Source organism: Callionymus lyra, chromosome 13 (assembly GCF_982586985.1).
Source record: "Callionymus lyra chromosome 13, fCalLyr1.hap1.1, whole genome shotgun sequence".
NCBI classification, from domain to species: Eukaryota; Metazoa; Chordata; class Actinopteri; order Syngnathiformes; family Callionymidae; genus Callionymus; species Callionymus lyra.
This window is the reverse complement of record NC_141830.1, coordinates 13,972,691-13,995,873: the sequence shown is the minus strand read 5'-3', so window position 1 is coordinate 13,995,873 and position 23,183 is coordinate 13,972,691. Positions and strand designations below refer to the sequence as shown.

General features: G+C 42.0%; 1 protein-coding gene across 2 annotated transcripts in view; it reads left to right on the top strand.

Annotated features, from left to right (window-relative positions):
* disp1 (dispatched homolog 1 (Drosophila)) overlaps positions 1 to 20,553 on the top strand; it is a 55,209-nt gene extending 34,656 nt beyond the window's left edge. For both annotated transcript variants that reach the window (XM_087805699.1, XM_087805700.1), the window contains 9 exons: positions 2,376 to 3,056; positions 11,702 to 11,731; positions 12,008 to 12,131; positions 12,899 to 13,026; positions 13,977 to 14,071; positions 15,429 to 15,526; positions 15,605 to 17,194; positions 18,121 to 18,381; positions 18,697 to 20,553. In XM_087805699.1, coding sequence (XP_087661825.1) covers positions 2,410 to 3,056; positions 11,702 to 11,731; positions 12,008 to 12,131; positions 12,899 to 13,026; positions 13,977 to 14,071; positions 15,429 to 15,526; positions 15,605 to 17,194; positions 18,121 to 18,381; positions 18,697 to 20,124 — 4,401 coding nt within the window. In that variant the 5' untranslated portion in view covers positions 2,376 to 2,409 and the 3' untranslated portion in view covers positions 20,125 to 20,553. The remainder of the gene's footprint in view (positions 1 to 2,375; positions 3,057 to 11,701; positions 11,732 to 12,007; positions 12,132 to 12,898; positions 13,027 to 13,976; positions 14,072 to 15,428; positions 15,527 to 15,604; positions 17,195 to 18,120; positions 18,382 to 18,696) is intronic.
* Positions 20,554 to 23,183: the final 2,630 nt, after the last annotated feature.

Below are 23,183 nucleotides of genomic sequence, written 5' to 3'. Positions count from 1 at the left end.
ACTCTTTTATTTTCATGTTCTCGTGTGACGAGCTTTAACAATCAAAACATTGATTTAATTTTTTTCTAAATATTTAAAAACACAGTGTTATTACAATACTTCAAAAGAAACAATGTAGTCATGCGTGGATAACATTTTGAAGGTGAAAATTGTATTACATTTCATTGTTTTTGTAGTTGTCCATGAGAACATAGGGGCCCAGGCATTTGGTTTGGATGCACTCGGATTAAATTACAACACGCCGGGCGAAAAGCTGTAAACTCCAGTGTGAGCAACTTGTGGCCACGCAGTTCTGCATTGAAAACAGAAGCTAGATGAGCTATGAATGGTATGGATTTAGTTAAAAGTTTTAGGTTTGTTCATTTCAATCTCATTTTGTTCCGGTGACTTGCTTGATGTTAGCTTCATTGGAAACATGTTGTCAGTGGTTTTTTCATACATGGTATTTCTACTTCCAACATAATCTTCAACAATTGTTGATGCAGATTTTAAACATTTTCTGCACAGGTCACACAGAGGTCTCTAATCCATATGTATTAGTCTGTGTTACTTTGGTTTGACTCGATTAAACTATGAGGATAAACCAAGTTGTGGGCAAGTATCAGTTAAGAAAAAGAAGGAAACATTTTGGGTATAATCATTTGGACTGTAAACTTCCGTTTAGATTTATCTCACTCATCGGCTTTTTGAAGAAAATATCTTAATTGAGATGTTATTCTCGCTGCCAGCGTTAATTTCGTACAGACACACAAGACCCTCCTTGTGTCCGTGCAGACGGCCCTGGATGTCTCACCTGCCTGTCAACGCTCGGTCTTCAGAGACGCACACAGAGCTGAAGAAAAAAAAGTCTGTTAACCCCAACTAGAAGAAAACAAACTAGGTCAGATACTTGGCCCTGGATCAGTCAATGATGTGCTATCTCTGTCACATGTCTATCAACTTCATCCATCTTCTCCGATTCTATCCAGCCCTTTTAAGTCATTACGGGCTCCTGACAGCGGTGGGAGCCGGACTAATGACTTCATCTGGGTTTCCCTCAGCACTGCTGGTTCTGAGGCCTGGGGCCTGCTCTTCCTCGCCTCCCCTTCCCTCGACCTCGTCCTCTGAGCCACCCCTGACCCAGCTGTCTTGCTCATATTTCTCCTCTCAGTCATGTCGAGGTGCCACTGAGCGCATCGCCTACATACATGTCCGTATGTAGCACCTTTGCAGGCGTGAATTATGGTCTGGTGCGTTGGCGGAATAGTTTATCATGTTTAAAGCCGACTTTCTCGGTTTATTTAATTCCGTACTAGTCTGTTGACGTTGAAGCCTTGTTACATGAAAGCTCTGCAATAGAGAAACGCATCAGATTATGGGAGATGTTGGTGCTATTTAAGATCGGTGGTTGAAGAATCCACAATCAGACTTCATTCAGGCTTTTTTATCTACTGATGGCATCACAGATTGTTAAATCTTGGCAGACTTTCGATATATACTCACAAAGGTTATGATCTTAACTGCTATAAAGTATCTTAAGTGGCCACTATTTCTGGTGTTTTCAACATTGTTTAAAGTCTTTTTCTATTCCTTAGTCCACTTCAAAGCACGAGATAAAGCCATCTTTAGCTCCACTTAAAGTTTAAGTAACTTGAAAACCACTTAAAGCAGAGACCCAATGTTATTATGTTTTGATGCCCTTTTAAGCACTGGAAATGGTCATGACAGCAGGTGGCGCTGCGTCTTTCTCGCGACAGAAAAGAAAAATGTATAATTTGTTCTTCCATGTTAACATTTCTGCAGAATTTGATATAACAATATTTTAGAGTTATTTCGCAGACATACAGAAGAAAAAAAAATGATAGTATAGGACTTTAAGCATGTAATAGAAGCTTCATGAGCAGCATGTTGTCTGGCTTTGTCTAAAACCCTCAATATAGTATTTAGTTTTTCCTAAAACGATACAAATATTATGTTGATAAATAGTGAGTGGATTTATCATAATATTAATTTGCTAGTTTTAGAGCATTTGAAAAAACGTTTCAGATCAAACGTGGGTAATTTCATTGACTACATTCGCACCGTGACTCGGTAACTAACTGGTACCGACGTGAACTCGGGTCTACCTCTCCACGACCCCGGACTGGCTCAGGAGGAGGATGAATTAATGACTTCATTCATTCAGATGTTGGAAAAAAAATGCTGGACTGCAGCTGTAATGTTGACTGGAAAAACACCCACTTGTTGATTTTCAAATTTCAATGTTGGTTCGTAGTTATTTAATTTATGCGACAAGGTCACCGTGAATGGTTTGTATTGACAAACCAAGAGAGCATCACTTGCATTTATCTTCGTAAACACAGCTCTGAACTGTCCTTTTCTTTTTCTTTTTCCAGAGAAGTGACTATCCAACCCCATCGGGAAAGAACGATGGCCCTGAGTGAGCCGTCCTGCGACTTCTCGCTTCTGACCAACGGAGGCTCTCATTCCGTCATCGCCGCCGCAAACGACGTGCCCTCCAGCACCGGCGCACCAGTGGGCAATGGCCAGGACCCCCTCACAGCCCCCCCTGGTGGCGACGGTCTTTCGTCCGAAGTGGACGACGGCGAAACGGTGATGAACGCGGGGTCCAAAGTGCAGCAGGTGAAGCAGAGATCGCATGTCGTCCAGAGAGCGAGCCGACAAAACGGCGGTGTGGTGAAACAGAACGGCTCCCTGGGGAGCGTCACCTCACCGACGGTCCACGCTTCTGTCCCGGACTCTCACAGGGTAGCAAAGTGCCACATGCCCTCGACACCTCCGTCCTCTCAGACTCTTTCCGTCGCCCCGCTCTGTTGCCAACAATGCCACTTCCAGTCCACTCTCCTCTGTCCCTGCGGTCAGCCGGACTGCCCTCTTTTCCAGAATCCCAGCGCCGCTCCGGGGCTCAGTTTAGTCGCCCATCCTGCCAATCCTCCGCCCTGCCAGTGCTGCATATCCGCCTGCACCTACCCTCACCCCTCGTCCCCTCTTTGTCTGCATCGTCACCATCACCAGCCATGGCAGGAGTGTTTGCAAAGTCAAGTGACTGGAATCAGGTGAGAAAAGTGCTCCTCTTACTATATGTATCGGCTCCAATAATCTACGTATTACTATCTACTGGAATTACCTCGATCTACTGGACTCACACATTTGGATCAGGGTGCATGATTTGTTCATGTTAAGCTTTATTTCAAATTCAAAAGTTTTTCCGTCACAGTAGCAGCTAAGTATTTAAATGATTAATTCATTTTAAACCTAAATATTCAAAATCACACGAGTGACGATGTAAATTGAATTACTACGAGGTAATGATCCAAAAGTATCCATTGCCTCAGTCTTTCCTCGTTTGACCTCTCACGCCGAATAAACTTCCCTCCACGTTTATGAGTTTGCTCTTCTCTTCAACTCCCAAACCACTTCCACCACTGTTTAATCCCTTGTATAACCACTTGCGTAATCCTATATTTCCCATTACAACCGGCACGTTGACTTTTCACCGACGTGTACTCGCATCAGCTCCGTTCTGCATCCGTGTCATTCTTCGTTCCATGGAATTTTTCCTCGTTCAAATCAAACCAGAGCCGTAGCTTAAGTCTCGACTGTGTGTGGTGGTTAGAGTTGAGGTTTGTGTTGCCGCACTCGCTTCATCAAACCTGGTGTGCGCTCACATTAAAAACCCTGGGTGGGCAACACGACTCCAAACAAGATTGTGTTGCAAATGCACTCGCAAGCATCTGTGGTTTTTTCTTCCCCGCAGACCCCATCACTTTTATTTTTGTTTTCCCCCAAAGTTTTTCTCTCACTCCATTAACACTTTATCCGTCTTTATTTGGCCCTCGCAGCCTCCCGCTCTCCCCCCGTCTTTAATTCCACATAAGAATGGGGAGCAGATGTGGGGCATCTCTTGTGTCCAACCACTTTCTATTTACCAAACAGGTCGCTCTTGTTCAGTGATGACAGGTTTGAATTACACGGTGGGGGGGATGGGTTTTATTCCCGGACCACAACCCCAACTTTTCTGTACAGTGTCTGATGGCGAGATCAGCGGCAATATGGTTTCAGATTTTGACCCGAGAACAAATAGAATTCCCTCAAAGCTAGAGTTGAGAAGAAGTTAATCACCACATCCACGAACACACACTCGGATTCTTTGATCGGTTTCGACATGACGGTGTCTGGTATCTTTTTGATCCATTCCATGTCTCTGATATGCCAGATGAATTGAGGGCTTATCATCACGGCACATTTACGTTGCATGCTTTCCACTCGCTTAGAAGTCACTCGGAGAGCTCTTCTTGTGCACAGTTCCACAACAGCGGGGATTGTATGACCAACTTCTCAGCTTCGTAAACCTCAAATCCTTTTTAAAGATAAACCTGTGATTAGTTCCTAATAGACCCATTTCCCGAGAGAGATCACACACTGATCTTCGTGCACCGTTTCTTAAAAAGTGAAGCACAGCTCAGCGGTTTTCAGGATTTGAGTGGGGGGAAAAAGTAGTTTCATAGGTCTGTTAGAAACATTAGGATCATCCCTGCTGTAAGATTATCTCTCACTTCCATTTTATGCGCAGAATTTAAGATGGGCAGGAAGCAGCGTGTCCTTGGGTTGTCAGCTGTTTGGCCGGGTCAGCATGATGTGTGCCAGCAGGTTTATGGACTTCAGGTAAAATCCTTAAAGTCGTAGCAAAGAGGAAAATTCGCTTTTTCCCCATTTCTTTTTAGTGTGTACTGTGGAGAAGTGCAATTGACAAGTCGGTTTTGAGAGTAAGATCAGATTTTAGACAATCAACTCAAGAGGCAGATGTGTTGACCTGAAGGTAAAACCGACTTGCTTCTACCTGCACTGATGACCCGGCAACAGCCTCTGAAAAACACACTGACACTCAACCATCCAGGGTCACGTTAGGTATTTAACCTTCAGACCCCTCCTTCTCACTCTCCTGGAGCTAAATGTTTCTTCTCTCCACACCGATGGCTCTCGCGGAAAAAAAAAGCAACCACACACTTGGATCGGAGCTTCAGATAGCAAGAATTCCAGCCTCTCACTCACTCCTACAGTTTTTCCGCAGAGGTCAGATCGAAATATTCAGATCTGGTTTTGGAGCTGGAAGTCGGTGCGGTTGCTGTGAGACCTGGCAGTAAACTGCACGAACTTCTGGTCATGGACATCCATCATGTGCAGTCCATTTGTCTGGTCCAGTTGGTGAACGCTCAAAGCCGTGTGACTCGCATACGTCCATAGAAGAAGATAATTAGACGAGTGTTTTTGTCGAAGTAAATATCAAATATTCACACACAGAGCAGCAAACACACTCGGAGAAGTCAAAGAACAGCAGAGAGCTGGAATGTCTTCCATCATTGTCAGAACACTTCTCTGTTCAAACTCAAAGACAGATACAGATACATGCTTAACTTCAGATCACATCTATAGACAAAATAACTTTAACATTTTCGGCACATCTTGGAGTGAGAGAAGAAGACAAACAAAATCTCTTATAATTCTGTTTAACTTAAAAGAAATAACCATTTTTTTTAATTACAATTCCTGAACTCCCTGACGTTTGGAAGGAAAGATCGGTGCATCTGCAGAATATCCATTTGTCTTTGTAATGTTTGCGAGGGGCAAAGTCTGATTCGGATTTGGTTAATCCAAACCTTCAAAGGAATTATACTTCTACAAGTAAGCCAGAGTAGTATGTGTTTAAATGAGCAGTGGAAAAAAGTACTATCATAATCATGATGACATTGTAAACTGCCAAATCACTCAGATTCATATTTTATAGTAGATTAAAAAATAATGTTTACAACTGATTTCTCACTGCCAATTAAAAAAAAAAAAGGGTTGCAATAGATGCATTTAAATTTCAGTTGGTTTTCTTGAGGCATTTACAACAACAGATGTTAACTTTTAAGTTTAGGTGAAGAAAAAAAAGGTAAAAGCGTTTTCTGCATGTAATGAAGGATGATGTTGGTGTGAAATTTTGTGGTCAAATAGATCCCTCCACTGGTTTTAAATGTGATATTATGTTTGCCTGTGGCACTTAACCTTCACACTCAATTTGAAGACAACTAAACTCCAATATGTCTGTTGTTGTCAAAGCCCGAGGCTCAAGTTCTTCAACTCGTACGATTAGAAATCTCCTGCCAGGATCTCTGGTTTCTTTGTGTTAAACCTGCTTGTGTGAGATGATGCACGTGTGTGTTGAGCAGATGTAGTTTATGGATTTATCCCAGCTGGCATTTTAAAATGGAAATTAATTAAGAAAATTACAATATAATAAAGATGGAAAGAGAATATATTTCACATTGATCTGTTTAAGTCGGTAACACGTGTAGAAACCTCTGTTATTCTAGGGAGGGAATCATTAAAAGTAAATGAAACTAAATATTCTGCCAAAAGGTAGTTTTCAGTTATCACTTTATTAAAAACAATATTGTTTTCTTCCCATATTAAATTGAGAAATAATTTCCAAATGAGACATAATTTCGAATCATTGTCGTAAATAAATATTTACATAGAACTATAACTTGTATAAGATACATTAAGTGGTAAAATATCTGCATTAGATCGAAAATATTCTGAATATTATTAATATAAAAGCTTTTCGTTGTTTCACATTACATAAATAATATACCAAAACATATATAAATATAACATTATCTATTGGGGAAAAAACATAAAGAAATCTAAATTTAATCTAATCGGGAAAAAAATCGTATTCCTTCGTTAACTGTATGTATTGTTTAAAAAAAGTCACGTCATTGGAGCCTCCTCATTAAGATCTTAATTTGCCGTGGAAACGGCGTCTCAGATCAAAAGCCCATGTAAGTACGGCCTTGTCATAACTCCACCTAAGCCGCCCGAGCACCCGGCTCGTCTTCAGCTGGATAAATAAGGGCCTGCCGCTGCTGGATGTTCCAGATTATCGTCCCAACTGGAGGAGAAAAAGCAGAACATGTGTTCAGGATCTGGAAAATGTATCTTTATTGGAGCGTGCTTGAAAGTATGAATACATCAGACATCAGTAGAAGATAAGATACACAGTTCAAATTGAAAGAACCTTTTCATTGTCAACTACTAACTTATCTCTTATATCAATCAAAGGTTATTTAATTATACTATTTCAAGCAAAAACCTTTTAAGTTAACTTTTTCATTTCCTATAGTTTATTTTGTTACTCATTCCTATTCTTTAGTTTCTTAATGTTTTTTATTATTTAGCAACATGTGCAGCAACCTCTTGAAGAAATTAAATACGTTTAATTATTTTAAAATGTAAATATGTAGCTGTAGATTATTATTTAGTGTTGTCAAGTGATAAAAAAAAAATGAGATTAATGAATTACTGCTATTCATTTATTTTTGTAATGTTGTAATTAGCTGATCAAAATATTGATTTATAATATTAAAAGTTGCTTCATAAAGTAATGAATTGTTTTAACAGATTTACTCATGATGTATTTTCGACTAATCACAATGTCAACGACCTTTCGTGACAAATTATCTACGATCAAAATAAATGTGAAAATCCTTCAATTTACAGAATAAATCCCATTATTTGGTAATTCCACAGCAAGAGCACCACGTTGTGAGGAGCACTGGGGAGGGTACATTGGGGAGGGTACGTCGAAGTCTGTTCAGCCACTAGGACGAGGTGCAGACGAGACCTAATGAAGTCGTCACTGCGACTGACAGCTTGTAACTGCAGGCTATGGTGTTGAAAACCTGCCTGTATGCCTGGAATTCTCCCTCAACTATATTTCACCTCCAAGTATTCAGGGCGGAATGGCAGGTGGAGGCCGAAAAGGCCAAGCTTAGTAGGCGACTGAGTCATTCCTTAAACACTCCGAACACACTACGAACTTGAATAAGAATGTATACTAGTGTCTGATGCAAAGTAATTCTGACGTATAGTAAAAGCATGTAAAAAATTGTTAAATTGGACTCATTCAGTTGTGAATGATTTTACAATGACTATATTTTAATTTCTTTTTTTGTTTAAATCCACTTTTAGCCAATGAAAAAAATCATCTTCTCATTTAACTCAGTTTAGATTAAGGTCACAGAATACATGACATTCTAATCAAAGATTATTTAAAGTAAATCAACTTTTTAAATCGGATTTTGATATTGTCTTTACATGCTTTCATTGTGTCCTCAACTGACCCCTTTTTAAATCTTGATTTTTAGTGACATTCGATAGACTCTACCTTTATGTTCAGAAAGTAGTTTTTCCTCGAATCCATTTAATTTTCTCTCACCATAGGAGTTATTCAACTTCAAATCTTGCCTTTTTCCTGGGTCAAGGTTTCCAGTTTTCCCTGATCCTTTCATTTAAGTCTTGTGCCAAACACTGATATTTCCACATAAAAACACGGTATTTAGGTGTCCAATTTAACACAGCGCCTTTCCTTCTGCAACCCCAATGATGTCATGCTTTAAAGCGGGGCGCTGGAGACCTGAACTTGTTTCATGGCTTGGTCCAGACTAATTGTGTGCAGCGTTCCAGCGAGGCACTGATCGGGGCGAGGCGGGGTCCGCGCTCCGACGGCTGACACTAATTGCCGCGGCTCTGACTCGAAGCCCCTGTGGAAGAAATATTTACACACCCGTCTGTTGACAGTTAACCCCCCGCTGCCTGCGAACTCTCAACCTCGACCCCCGAGGCACACAAGCTCAGTCAAGCAGGTACACTCGAACCCACCGGTATCAACTCTTTTATAGTCGGAACTACCTGTGTTTCGATGTCTCTTTAGTTGTAAATGTCATGGATGGAGAAAAGACGTTTGAGCTCATTCTTGTTTAAAATTTTGGGACTTAAATAAATAATTAATAGAGAAAAAAAAACAGTAAGTAGGATCAAAATTAAATATGCAGTGTTGTGGACATTACAGGTGGCTGTCTGTCACCAATGGCGTCAAAAGTAGGATGGTACCTATGAGAATATAGGAAGTCAACTTGGTATCCACAGGAATTACCTTGTACCCTGTGTAAAGCCTTAGAGATATGAAGAGCCAAATGTTTTTCTGTATTTTGTAGTGGAAAATGCACTCTGGTAGATTTGTGTATCAGCTCACAATCTATTAAAAAACAGTTGTAGTTGGTATTTAAAATGAAACTGACAAACAGAATAAAAACAACACTATTAAACAATAACACTTTAAATACTGCAAATCTACTTTTTTAGGGTGTAGTTCATAAAATGGCAACACAACTTTGTGTGAAAAAATGCTCCTTTATTGCGATAAAATAACACAGTGAGTGTAAGAATTTTAACACAGAAAGAGTTAAAATACCCGGAGTTAAGATCATGGATTTGAGAGTTTAATGAATGTTTTGATTTATTGTGCATCTTCAGTAAATTTGAAATATATAATTGATTTAATCTTGTCTAGCCTTTGACCGACAAGTTCCTCGAGTTCATTTGAATCCTCATGCGTGAGTTGTTGTAAAGCAAGGGTGTGCGAGGCGGGCATGCCTTCAGACTCGTGCGGACTCACACAGCTGCTGGGCCGAGTCGACGCGGCGTTGAGTGAGCAGCCGGCGTCTGTGTTTGCCTTATTAATTAGCCCAGTGATCCAGAAACACTCTCCCTCAGGTAAATAGAATAACAGAGGAGGGTTACACGGAGGAAAGAAAATAAGCTGGAGGGCAGGGAGGAGGGACCAGAGTGTGTGTGGTACGCACATGAAAAGATCCGAGTTTGGGAAAGTTTGCTTTGCAGGTGACACGCGGAATTATGAGATTGATTTATTTTTTGATTTTATTTTTGTTTTACTTGTCTAGTTTGTGTCGGGGTTATTTGTTACAAAAAATGTTGATAAGTTATAATGATTCATAATGAATAAATGGATAAATAAAACTCGCTTGTTCAAAAATATTAATAATGATGCTGTATTTATATGTAGTACTTGGTTTTAAATTAAAAAATATATATACTTAATGATTTAGATAAAATTCTCTTTTTCATTAAAAAACAAATATGTATATACTGTATGTATATATTATGTTATGTCTTTGTGTGTCTTGCAACAGACTGGGATAGTCTCCAAAAATAGATGGGTGGATGGATATTATTTTATAGTCTTGTACATTTTGGTTAAAACAAATATTTAGGGGGAAAAGTTAAAACTTTCCAAGGCTGTTAGAGTCAGGATACAGGAAGTATATTCAAGTGTATAACATGACTTAACATTCTACATTCACCATTACTTTATAAGTTAAATATTGTGAATACACAGCGTGTTATTTAATATGAAAATGTAAATGTTATTACCACATAGTCTGATAACATTTTAAACAACGTGAAGTTGTAAGAGGCAAATGGTAATTTTTTTTAAATATGTGCAGCAGAATTATAGCTAAAGGAAAGAATATAAAAAAGATGTCGGAGAGACATGTGTAAGAAAAGTGACCTCCATCACCAGGGTCGTGTGATTTTTACTTGAGGAAATAGTTTAGTGTAATTATTGCTTATAACTTGTCTCTAATGATCCATCACTTCTCAGTCATGTACGACTCACTGGCCAAACGGTCAGCTTGGTCATTCTGGATGTTCTTCCAACTGGCCTGTGGTCAGAAAGCCTCGGAGCTGAAGGCAAACAGACCTTTAGTCGATGAGTTGATGGATATTTGGTTAAAACCATTCCAGCTTTTTCCAATAACCGCTCCTCTGTGTCTGCGGTCAACAGCCCAGCGCCTTACATGGAGGCACAAAAGTGATTTCATTATCAACGTAGCTTTGATTGTGGTTCAGAGAAGAACAGGCTTATGTCAGTGTAGCTGGCTTTAGATATACATTACAGAAAAGACGTCAGGAAACCTTCTCACATTTTTTCAAATATGACTTAAGTTATAGGAGATGTTTCCTGAAAAATAAATGCGGCGAAATCATAGCTATATTAGTTGTAATTGTAGAAATAATAATAATAACTTTATGTTTATATAATATATTTAGATAGATCTATAAAACCACTCAAACTCAAATAAAGAACATTTCTAGACATATTTTAATAAATAAAAGGAACAAAAGATAAATTCATAGAATTAAAATTAATTGTAAGTACAAATAATTTGATTATTGTAAGTAGTTTAAAAGGAAATTTCATGTAAAAAAACCAAAAACATTCTTGAATCCTTAAAAATAATCACTGAAATAGAGTCAGGAGTCATGAAAGACAGCAGCACTACAAAAGCCAATTAAATGTTTTTAATTGAAACGGTTGTTTGGGGGGGAAAGCTATGCAAAGGTGTGTAGAAAGACTTGAAATAATCATTTAATATAATATTTAAAATGGATTCAACATGGCTTTAGGTCCAAGGTTTATTCGTCTCAGTAAAGAAAATCTATCCTGTGTTTTGATGTACGAAGAATATATTTGGATTCTCTTTCAATTCCCGTTTCGCATCGAATGCTTCTGCAACCTCACGTGCCTGAAACATCTGCTCTGCTGACCGTCACATCTGAGAAGAATTTTCACGAGCCCTGTAATGACATGTTGCCCAAAACTCATCTGGACAAGCAAAGTGTTTTTAATGGTTCGCATCCCGAAGTGGACGGTGCGGCTGGAATAAGAACAGACGAGAGATCATGAAGGAACAATGTCCGCTCTTTCGCCAAAATCTGTTTTTGATTGTATTTATTGCATTGACTTTCAAATCCAGACCTGACCCGTCTCCCTCTCATGCTTGTCTTTCAGCCCGGCCAGGCCGCTTCGATTCCCCAAAAGGTAAGAGCTGCCAAAATGTTTAAGTCCTGTGTTGACATTTGGATTGCAAAAGACACCCCCTCCTCCCCCCTCCTCTATCTCCCTCCTCTGTTCTTCCCTTTATACCTGTTATTCATCCATCACTTCTCCTGTAGAAATGTCATTCCTCAGTTATGAGTCATGAGAAGGACTCGTCCAGAACCTCAGGAATCATGAACCGCCTCGCTGTCTTCCATTGCAGCCAAGTGCACAGCATCTTTGGTTAGTTCCCTAATTTGACTTTTGTTTGTTTCCCAGTTATGCAGAGCTGATCGCCGACTGGCCCGTCGTGGTTTTGGGAGTCTGCACTGTGCTCATAGTTGTGTGTGCTTTGGTTGGTATTTTGGTTCCGGACCTGCCCGACTTCTCCGACCCACTCTTGGTAAGTAAAAGAGATTTTTTTTTTTTTTCATGTAAAATGGTGCATGTTTCCATTTTGACTTTAGATTGACCACATATGTACGTGTGATACTATCCACACAGATGTTTAAATTCATGAAGAAATTAAGCAAAACAAAATTAGGAAAAGGGGGGAAAACATACCATTTAAATAATAAGAAAAATATACCTTTTTCTTAACTTGTGAAAATAAAATCAGGTTAAAAAAACGTTTTTGTTTCTTGTATCCTCCCACCATTCTTGAGAACATTCGCTAGTATGTTTAAAAAAAAGTTTTAGACTTGGAAACAATTAGACTATTGAGCTAAACTCGTTTTTCAACACCATCTTCAGCTCACTCCCTCTCAGAGAACTCATGTCTGCGGCTGTGTCTGTAAATTTTATTTTCCTAAAAAAGTGTATCTGGTTTATTGATTGGTCAGTGTGTTTATTCCATATACTACACTGACATTAGAAAATGTATTATTATCTCATAGTTGATAACTATTAAATCTATCAACTAGCAGACTCAACATATTTTGAGCATTAGTGTTTCCCTGTCAATGATTAATACCTTTTTTTTGTTTTCATGACTAAAACATCTGACATTCCGCTTGTCTTGTACTTTCCATAAAATAAATCTTTCAGGTTTGACTCGGTCAAAACGCTATCAGAAGGATTTTAATTTTTTCTAGAAAAGTTTTTGTCGAGTGTTTGTTTGGATTAAAAGAATGTTGAAGACTTTTAAAAGTTGTCTCTCTCTTTTTGTAGGGGTTTGAGCCACGAGGGACAGCCATTGGTCAAAGACTGGTCACATGGAACAACATGGTGAAGAACACGGGCTACAAAGCTACTCTGGCCAACTATCCGTACAAATATGCCGATGAGCAGGTGAAAAGGTGAGTCTTCCTCCGAACAAAATGACTTTAGATTTGCTTGTGCTGCAGCTTCACGACAGGTCAAAGTTGAACTTCAGCTTAAAGCTTGAAGCAACTACAGGAGGAAACTCTTATATCATATATCCCTATCTTTTATGTCTGTATGTCTCTGTTTCTGTCTTTCTGTTTCTATTTCTATCTGTATGTTTGACTTTATGTATCTAGACATACTTTCATAGACAAGACAGATATAATCACCTGAACTTTAGTTATTTTTGTGCATATATATAATCAAGTATTTGTCATTCACTGTAGACGACAATGGTTAAAGAAGGTAATTATTATTCATGTATTAAACAAAATAAATTCTCATAAGAGAATATAAATCAGAATGAGGCCTGATAGATCAGAGCCGAGTGGATCTCTCTCAGTTCCAACGAGCTGGCACCGTCCCACTGTGGAACGTCCTCTGTCCCGCTCACAGAAGGTTCTTTCAGCTCCTCGGTCTGCGGCCGTCTTTGTGTTCTTTTGTGTCGCTCTCCACACAGACGTGAAAGAGAACCCTGTGGCTGTCAGCGAGCGTCGCTGCCTCTTCCCCGCCGTCTGTCAACTGCCGGGACTCTCCCTGACAGCCACCTGATTACACCGCCTTCCTGTCTTTGGCTGAGGACGTGGGCCCAAAAAGAAAATACACACACACACACACACACACACAAAAAGAGGGCCTGTCTGAGTCATGATCATGTGAACACAACATTCAGACACACACAGAAACACACACACATGCTTCAAAAGCTTGTCCTTCCCCGAGTCATTAGAGCTGCTATTATGATCATTACAGTAATGGATCCTCAATGACAGAAGATTTCTCTTTCTCAATGCACCTGGATGTTGTTTTCTTGTTGGGGAAAATGTATTTGTAAGTAAGTGCACGTGGCTTCACGTGTCTTTTTTTCTTTAATGGTCCACAGCCATCAAGAGCAGAGGTGGCCAGAGGAGCGCTTCGACAGAGACAAACGACAAGCAGAGTGGGACTTCAGCAAAGAGTTCTTCTGCGACGTTCCCAGTGAGTTCAAAACACACACACACACACACACACACACACAGCAGGTCAGTTCACCCTCTACACATATGTTGCTGATGTAGTCATGACCAGTGGTCACCAACCCCGCCATTCTTCGCCGTCTTACTCGTCAATCACAAAAATAATGGAAAACATAAATGCCTGATCCAATCTGCATCAAATTGAGGTGCTGAGACCAGTGGCCCCTGAAACGTAAATCTCCAAACAGAACCGTAGGTTTATCTGTGCTCGGTGGCAGCAGACGATGAAGACAAAGGCAAAAATACTTATTTTTTTAACCAAAATAAGAGGAATATTTGGACTCAAAAAGGTTTGATTGAACCTAGTCACCTTCAGGTTGAATATTTTTATCTTGGAACTTAATTAATTTTGCTGTTCTAATTCAAGTTATCGCACCAAAATGTATAACCCTACAAAAGTGTTCTCTTTGAAGCAACTTTAAACAACACCCACAGAAAGTAAACCATATGAAATCTGCACACAGATTTCACATAACAATCATATATATATATATATATATATATATATATATGAATGTGTGTACGATCCTATCTGATCCTCAACAGAGCATCCATTGTAGCTGTTGAGGTTCTCGGAAGTTCCACCTGCTGTGATCGGTTACTAACATGTAGCAGACGAAGACTTGACTGGTTCTGGAGCTAATATCCAATATCAAACTGACTTTACCGTGGTCCGTTAATCTTTCCTCAGTAGAACATATTACAGGTGAAACATAAATGGTTGTCAGGCAATTAAACACAAAAAAACACTAGTTATATGAGGAAAATACTGACGAAGACATCGCTTGCATTATTAAGGAAATCTCTCTCTATCTGATGAGTATTGGTACATATTAAGTTATTTAAGCCTAGAATTAATCTATATTCTTACGCTTCGTTGCGTCAAATTAAATTGACAGTTCACAATCATGAAGATTTTGAACCTGCTAATTAACAACACATTTCAATAAATCTGTTATACAAGTACAAGTTCAAATCGTGTGTTTCAAAAGCATCTATAGAGTGATAATATTAATTAAAATGTGCATTTCCAATAGTGTCAAGCTTGATTTAAGGGCATTCTTGAATTTACACAAACTCCACACATGGTCATGAGCAGGTGCAGATTTTGTTAAGAGCTACCAAATATTTATGCCAAAATCCAGTTAATTTTCCACTCCTCACTTTTTTCAGGCAAATTCGTTCTGATCTTTAATGAATGAGGCCCATTTTGTTTCTTGGTGGGCTAAGAATGGCAAAGAAAAATACAAAACATTTGGACATAAATACTCCAGACCTGACCTGAATATTTCACTTCATATATGTTTTGCTCTCCTCAGGTGACAGATACCCCAGAATGGTGTTCTCATCCGCCGAGGGTAAAAACATGTGGAACATTCAATCCATCAAATCCATGTGCAGTCTGGACAACACCAGGGTGAGTTGACTCATCGCAACGACTCGTCTGTCGCGTCTGCCTTTTACATGTACTCACGAGATGTTCCCGGACCACCAGGTGCGCTCCCACCGCGACTACTGGAGTCTGTGCCAGCGCACCAACGACGCCTCCTGCTGTCCCAGCTGGACTCTCGGCAACTACATCGCCGTCATCACCAACCGCTCGTCGTGCCAGAAGATCACCGAGCGCGACGTTTCACAGACTCTCAAGATCCTCCGCTCCTGCGCCAAGTACTACCACAACGGGACGCTGGGTCCGGACTGCTGGGACATGGCCTTGAAACGGAAAGATCAGCTGAAGTGCGCCAGTTTGCCCCGGAAGTGCACCAAATACAACGCCGTTTATCAGATCCTTCACTTCCTGGTGGATAAAGACTTCCTCAGCACCAAAAGCTTGGACAACCCTCGGCTGGTGCTCAAGTACAGCATGCTCTTCTCGCCCACGGAGAAAGGAAAGTCCATGATGAACATTTATTTGGACAATTTTGAGAACTGGAACTGCTCCGACGGCGTCACGACCGTGACGGGGATAGAGTTCGGCATCAAACACGACCTCTTCCAGGACTACCTGCTCACGGACACCGTGTATCCCGCCATCGCCATCGTCATCGTGCTGCTGGTCATGTGCGTGTACACGCGCTCCGTCTTCATCACCCTCATGACCATCATCGCCATCATCAGCTCGCTCATCGTCTCCTACTTCCTCTACCGCATGGTCTTCAACTTCGAGTTCTTCCCCTTCATGAACCTCACGGCGCTCATCATCCTGGTGGGCATCGGCGCCGACGACGCCTTCGTGCTCTGCGACGTCTGGAACTACACGAAGCTCGACAAGCCGCACTCGGAGCTGGCGGACGTGGTCGGCGTGGCGCTGCAGCACGCCGCCCTGTCCATGTTCGTCACCAGCTTCACCACCGCCGCCGCTTTCTACGCCAACTACGTCAGCAACATCACCGCCATCCGCTGTTTCGGCGTCTACGCCGGCACCGCCATCCTGGTCAACTACATCCTCATGGTGACGTGGCTTCCGGCGGTGGTGGTGCTGCACGAACGCTACCTGCCCAATATATTCCCCTGCTCCGAGCAGCCGCAGCAACAGGGCGGCTTTTGCACCCGCACCTTCTGGGTGGGACTTTGCCAAAAAGTCAACAAATGCCTCTTTGCCATCTCCGAAGCCTCTAGGATCTTCTTCGAGAAGGTCCTACCCTGCATCGTCATCAAACTGCGCTACCTCTGGCTGTTCTGGTTCCTCGCCATCACCGTAGGAGGCGCTTACGTCGTCTGCGTCAACCCCAAGATGAAGCTCCCGTCGCTGGAGCTCGCCGAGTTCCAGGTTTTCCGTTCCTCTCATCCCTTCGAGCGTTACGACGCCGAGTACAAGAAGCTCTTCATGTTCGAGAGGGTCCACAACGGAGAGGATCTGCACATGCCGATCACCATCATCTGGGGCGTCACCACTCTGGACAATGGAGACCCCCTCAATCCCAAAAACAAAGGGAAGTTGATCCTGGACACGAGCTTCAACATCACCAGTCCGGCGTCTCAGCTGTGGATCCTCAACTTTTGCCAGAAGCTGAGAAACCAGAGCTTCGTCTTTCAGTCCGACGAGCAGGATTACACCAGCTGCTTCATCGAGACGTTCAAGCAGGTCAGTTCTACCACTTTGACTTTGTACGTTTGATTACAAAAAAACAAATGTTTCTATTCGCTGAGCAGGCTAATGCTACTTTAGATCTTTTTAATGCTGACTTCATCTCTTAACACAACACATGCTTCATTCAAATGCCTTCCATTTCACGAAGCGTCACCACTCGAGGCTTGTTCTGATGCACTTAGAATGACAAGTTAAAGCAGCACAGATGAGCACAGTCTTTGGATCCCACCTCTGTTGCAACAGTGTAAATTGTCAGGATAAAGTCAAATTAGGCAGATTAGTTTCTGGCTCCCCCTGGTGCTAGAAGCATGATCACGTCACTAGATCGGCCATATGACCCACTGTTGCGGTTAGTGCTCATGTGGATACTCAACGGTGGCCGAAAATCTTATGTTATCCTCATTGGATAAACCAAGATCAATTATTTTTCTTGTCCAGTTTCTCTCCCTGGTAGCTTACAAAAGATATTCTCTGTACTTCTACTATGATGGAAATTAACTCAACCGCCATCTCCAACCAAGTACCATCAGTTTAGTGGTAGCAACACGAGTAGGATCGCTCAGGCAAGGTTCCAGGTTGTAAGTAAGTCATTTTTATTTATAGAGCGCTTTTCCAGACCAGGGTCACAAAGCGCTTAAACAATCAAAACAATATTCAATAAAGTACATACTTTAAGATCAATAGTTCCAAGTCAGGATTCTTCAAAATCAAACCAAGCATAAGAGAAAATGTTTTTAAAAAAAAGTCAATATTTTTATTTTACATGTATTATTTGGATAAATATTTATTTAAATCACTTGCCGGCTACATAAAATAGGCATACTTTATATACAGCACTTCTATTTTTTATTGGGTTGTTGGCATTTCTTTTTACAATCAGCAAACACTGTAAACAACGTTTCCACCTTCTGCTCTTCAAGTGGATGGAGAACCAGGACTGCGAGGAGGCGTCCGTCTACCCCTGCTGCAGCCAGTCCACCTTCCCCTACAAGCAGGAGGTCTTCGAGCTGTGCATCAAGAGAGCCATCATGGAGCTGGAGCGCACCAACTACCACCTCAACAGCAAGAGCCCCGGACCTCGGTTTGACATCAACGACACCATAAGAGCCATCGTCCTGGAGTTCAAGAGCTCCTACCTCTTCACGCTGGCCTACGAGAAGATGCACCAGTTTTACCGAGAGGTATTTGGACCACCTTCTGTGATCTGATGTTGAACCATAGGAAGATATGAAAGGCTGAATATGAATATATGAATATAGATAGAACTGTTTTAAACAAGCTAAACTAGCAAGTACCGTATTTCTTGGATAAAAAGGCTATAAAGGGTTCCATCTTAAGAAGAAAATAATCATATCAAACGGCTTGCTTTAGATCTTGGCTCCTGCAAGGGCTTGAGTTCTTGATTTTATCTTCTGTCTGTGACGTTTCTTAAACAGCGGTGACTTTTTATAGCTTGAATATGTATTGGTTTTCCTACTAATTCCTCTTTCTTCCAGGTGGACGTCTGGATCTCGGAGGAGCTGCGTAACGCACCAGCAGGTCTCAGCCACGGCTGGTTCGTCAGCAACCTGGAGTTCTACGACCTCCAGGACAGCCTGTCCGGCGGCACCCTGGTGGCGATGGCGCTGTCGGTGGCCGTGGCCTTCAGCGTCATGCTCCTGACCACCTGGAACGTCATCATCAGCCTCTACGCCATCCTGTCCATCGCCGGGACCATCTTCGTCACGGTGGGCTCCCTGGTGCTGCTGGGCTGGGAGCTGAACGTGCTGGAGTCCGTCACCATCTCCGTGGCCGTCGGGCTGTCGGTGGACTTCGCCGTCCACTACGGCGTGGCTTACAGGCTGGCCCCGGAGCCGGATCGCGAGGGCAAGGTGATCTACTCCCTCAGTCGCATGGGATCCGCCATCGCCATGGCGGCCCTGACCACCTTCGTCGCCGGAGCCATGATGATGCCGTCGACCGTGCTGGCCTACACGCAGCTGGGCACCTTCATGATGCTGATCATGTGCATCAGCTGGGCCTTCGCCACCTTCTTCTTCCAGTGCCTGTGCCGTTGTCTCGGGCCACAGGGCACCTGCGGTCAGATCCCGCTGCCCAAAAAGCTGCAGTGCCAGGCGTTTTCCAAGGCGGCGCCGGTGGATGAGCCGCCGGAGTCCAAAAGCTCCAGCGTGGGGAAGTACCCTATCGATGGAAGCGGTGTGGAGGGAGAACACTACGAGTTGGAGCCTCTGGCGTCCAGCCTTAAACCAAAAGAAGAGTCTTGCTCTCAGCTGTATAACGGAGTCCCGCCTCAACACCAGAACTACTCACACTACCAGTGCCAAAGTCCCACCAGAAGACCCGGTCCAGAGAACAGGATCTCGCCCACACTGGCCTCCCCGAGCAGGTGCCAGAACTCTCCGAGCACTCATTGCACCTGCGAGGACACCCCCCACCTGCCCAGACAGTGGACTCCACAACCGTCCCGCCAAAACTCGCGCCCGTCCTCTCCTAACCTCGACCCGGTCTACACTCCCGCCCACTTCTACCACTGCGCCCAGTGCAGAGTGGTCGCCTCCGCACAAGGGCCCTGCTATCTCAGGAAGCTTTGCTCGCGAGAACCTCGGGCGGCGAATCTCTCTTCGCCTCAGACTCCAGACTCACGACAGCTCAACGACACGTCACATGATCCACCACAGCGCGACACGCACAGCGAAAGCTCGACGGAAACAACGACGCAAGCGTGTTGTCGGACTCCTGCCGAGCCGCCGGTCGCACCAGGGGACGGTGCGGAAAAGCGGACTTCTGCCATACCCGCAAACTGTTTGAGCAGGACGGCGAAGGGGAAGTGCAGTCCGGCGCCGGAGACCGACGTGCCAAACAGCGACACCAGCGTGCCTCATAATGCAGCGTCCCTGCCCCCCCACTACGAAAGTTTGTGTTGACCGACCGGGTTCAGAGACGTTTGACGACCAAGTGCCTCGATCTGTTCCAAACAAAACCTTCTGTTACACTGATCCACTATGCACTAACCAAGAGTGTGAGATGACGCTGTCTCATCGTGACGGGTCAACAAGCACCCAAAAGATTCAGCAGCATATCGCAGCATTTGCACAATCTGAGAAGAGTCCACACTTTTTATGTTGCCTGCTAATATAAGATAAGACGCAAAGATCACACACAGACTTCAATAAGAGTTAAAAAATGTTGGACCCTTTGTGTGATTGAGTTTGACACTCTATTTGTATACTGTAGTGCTATTGTTTGTTGTTGTGATCTGTTGTCACGTTTTACACACAAATCTCTGCTTGTGTTTGGGGGAGATTCAAATGTGCTGCTGGGCTCAAGCCTCCTCACACCTCAGATAAAAAATGTTTTTAAAAAAGTATTTTGTATCACAATTCTTCTAATAACACTCTTCAGCATCTACCATTTTGGTCAGTGTATGTTTGTGTGGAGATAACTAGTGATGTTCTGATGAAGCTTCATGAAGCAGTGTCATTATTTTCAGAGTCCACTAGATGGCGGTGATTAGAACTGTTCTAATGAAACACGCCACCTACTGACTTCCAAAACACATGACACTGCTTCATGAAGCTTCATCAGCCCATCATTAGTGAGAACAATAGTGTTGATTCTTATTTTAACATCAGTTAACAGTCATCAGATTACACTCGGATTAAGGGATCCATTAAATGAACACGGAGGCTACATTCTCTACCGGGATTGTTGCGAGAAGACAAGAAAACAACATCTTCTTCAAATCATTTTAAGAAGGTTTCAATAGCGTTTGTGACAGACGTATTAAGGAGAAAATAAACTGCTTAAATAGCTGTAAAATGATTAGAATATACAATATAAAGGTGGAATAAGTGAAGCCAATAGTGGGAAATAAAATCCAAAGAAATGTTGGTTTATTAGCATTGGTTGCGTCAGTAGTGTTTTACCAAAACTTAAATATGCTTAAATTAAAGTTACGGTGAATATGAGTTTGAAATATAAGTAAAAAATCATTAGGTATTTATTTGCACAGAAAAACTGGAACATTTCTCTTGTGAGTAACAATATAAGTACAACAAAGCTGCGTTAGCCATGTTAGCATTAGCTTAATGCTAAAGTGAGATTACTCTGGCTCCGAATTCCATATTTACTTATGTTGTCCTGACTTTCATTTCAGCTTCTTTTCACCTCGAGAGGAAAAACACCAGAGTTTATTTGCTGTGAAATCCCGGATCTTTCCTACGTAACGTGCCGCGCCCCCCTGACCCCAAAAACAAACTGCGAAGAACAAGCCGACTCACACCCGCGGACGGGCTCGTTTGATGGTTCCTTGTGGAGGTTTAAGATCCTATTTTGGATCCTGAACATCACTTAGTGGCTCCTGGGCTCCATCAGCGCCGTGAAGATGAGCAGCCTGGCCTCGGCCCGGTCCCTCCGGGCTTACGTGAGCATCCCTGTAATTATATTGACTTAAAGAGAGGTCAAATATTAGCGGTGGCCTCGGGGCAGCGTTTATTACATTCCCCTCACAGACGCACGACGACGTCTTCTAAAAATACTCTCGCCCGCCTTAAATAACTATGAAGTGGTTTGTGTACTTGGTAAACATTTGCTTCCACTTTTTAAATGAGGCCCAGAACTGACTCTACTTTCATTTCGATGTATGGAATTGTTGATGACACTTCCCCACTGAGACGAGCCTTCAGTTGATGCAAAGGAAAAACTCTTCCCGTTTCCTGCCCAGTCTCTCCGGGACAGGCTTGTTTCTCCCACAGATGTTCAGTTTCTTGAGCCGTGAGTCGATCTGGTCTCTAGTCACTCAAGTATATGTGCGATTCATCCAGATTTCTTTAAGCAAAAATAATAAGGTAAGGTAGAACTTTATTGATCCTTCAGGAGGTGTCCTTCAGGAAATTGTTTAATAATGCATGAAATAATGCTTCTTTTTTTTTTACAATATTACATGATGAAGGACCAAAGAAAATGCCTTAAATGGTAATTTGTGTTATTTTTTTACTAGACAACGTCAGAAAGACAACATTTATTTTGTGTCTAAAAAACAAACATTTCAAACTACATATTTCAATATTCAGTGAAGTGGTTTTTGTGACATAACAAGTGGTTTTGCAGTAAAATGTGAATTAAAACTCTCTTAAGCAGCAAAATGATGTTGAACATGTAAACAAACATTCTTTTTTTTTAATTTAATTTAATTTCTATCTACCTGAAGGGACAGAAATATCACAAAAAGAACACATGAACGGAAAGAAAAAATTGATAAATCTACAAAGGGAAACTTTAACAAGTATTATTTAGAGTAGGTTGATGAAAAAGAAGTAGAAAATCTTTACAAGCATAACCGAAAGGTTACTTTATTCACCCAATATTTAAAAAAATGATAAATATATTTAGGCCTACGTGTGTCATCATAAAAGTTTAAGACAGTGTCAACAGAGAAGCAGAAATATGAGGCAGGTTCATCTACAAGAACAAAAAACTATGCATTTAATTCAAACCCCTTTAAATGGAACACATGTTCAGGAAGTGAGGAATTTAAAATGCTCTCTTTGACAGGAAGTGCGCGTCAGACTTCCGACGTGCAGAGACTCTATGAACAAGTGTGGATGTCAGAGTAATGGAGTGTTCGCAGTGAATAAGCAGCAGGAGTCTGATGTGGACAACAGCTGGATCATAAAGTCCAGACCAGGACGCCGGAGCCACGTGACAAGAAGCCCTTTTCTGGGACCGGTAGCTTCCTGTGCAGAAACCCAGCTGCTGGTCCTTCAACGATCATTTGATTTGAAACACGAATTAACGGGATTTCATGCTTTAAATAGGTAACAAATGTATGCTAGACACTTCAGGTTTTCTCATCTATTTTCTAGTCTTGGATTTACTCGCATGAAAAAATTTGAAAACTCCAAATGAAAAAAAAGTATGTACTTTTTATTACGATGTACTTCAATTACATTTAACCACAAACGATTCTGTTTCCTTTTAAATT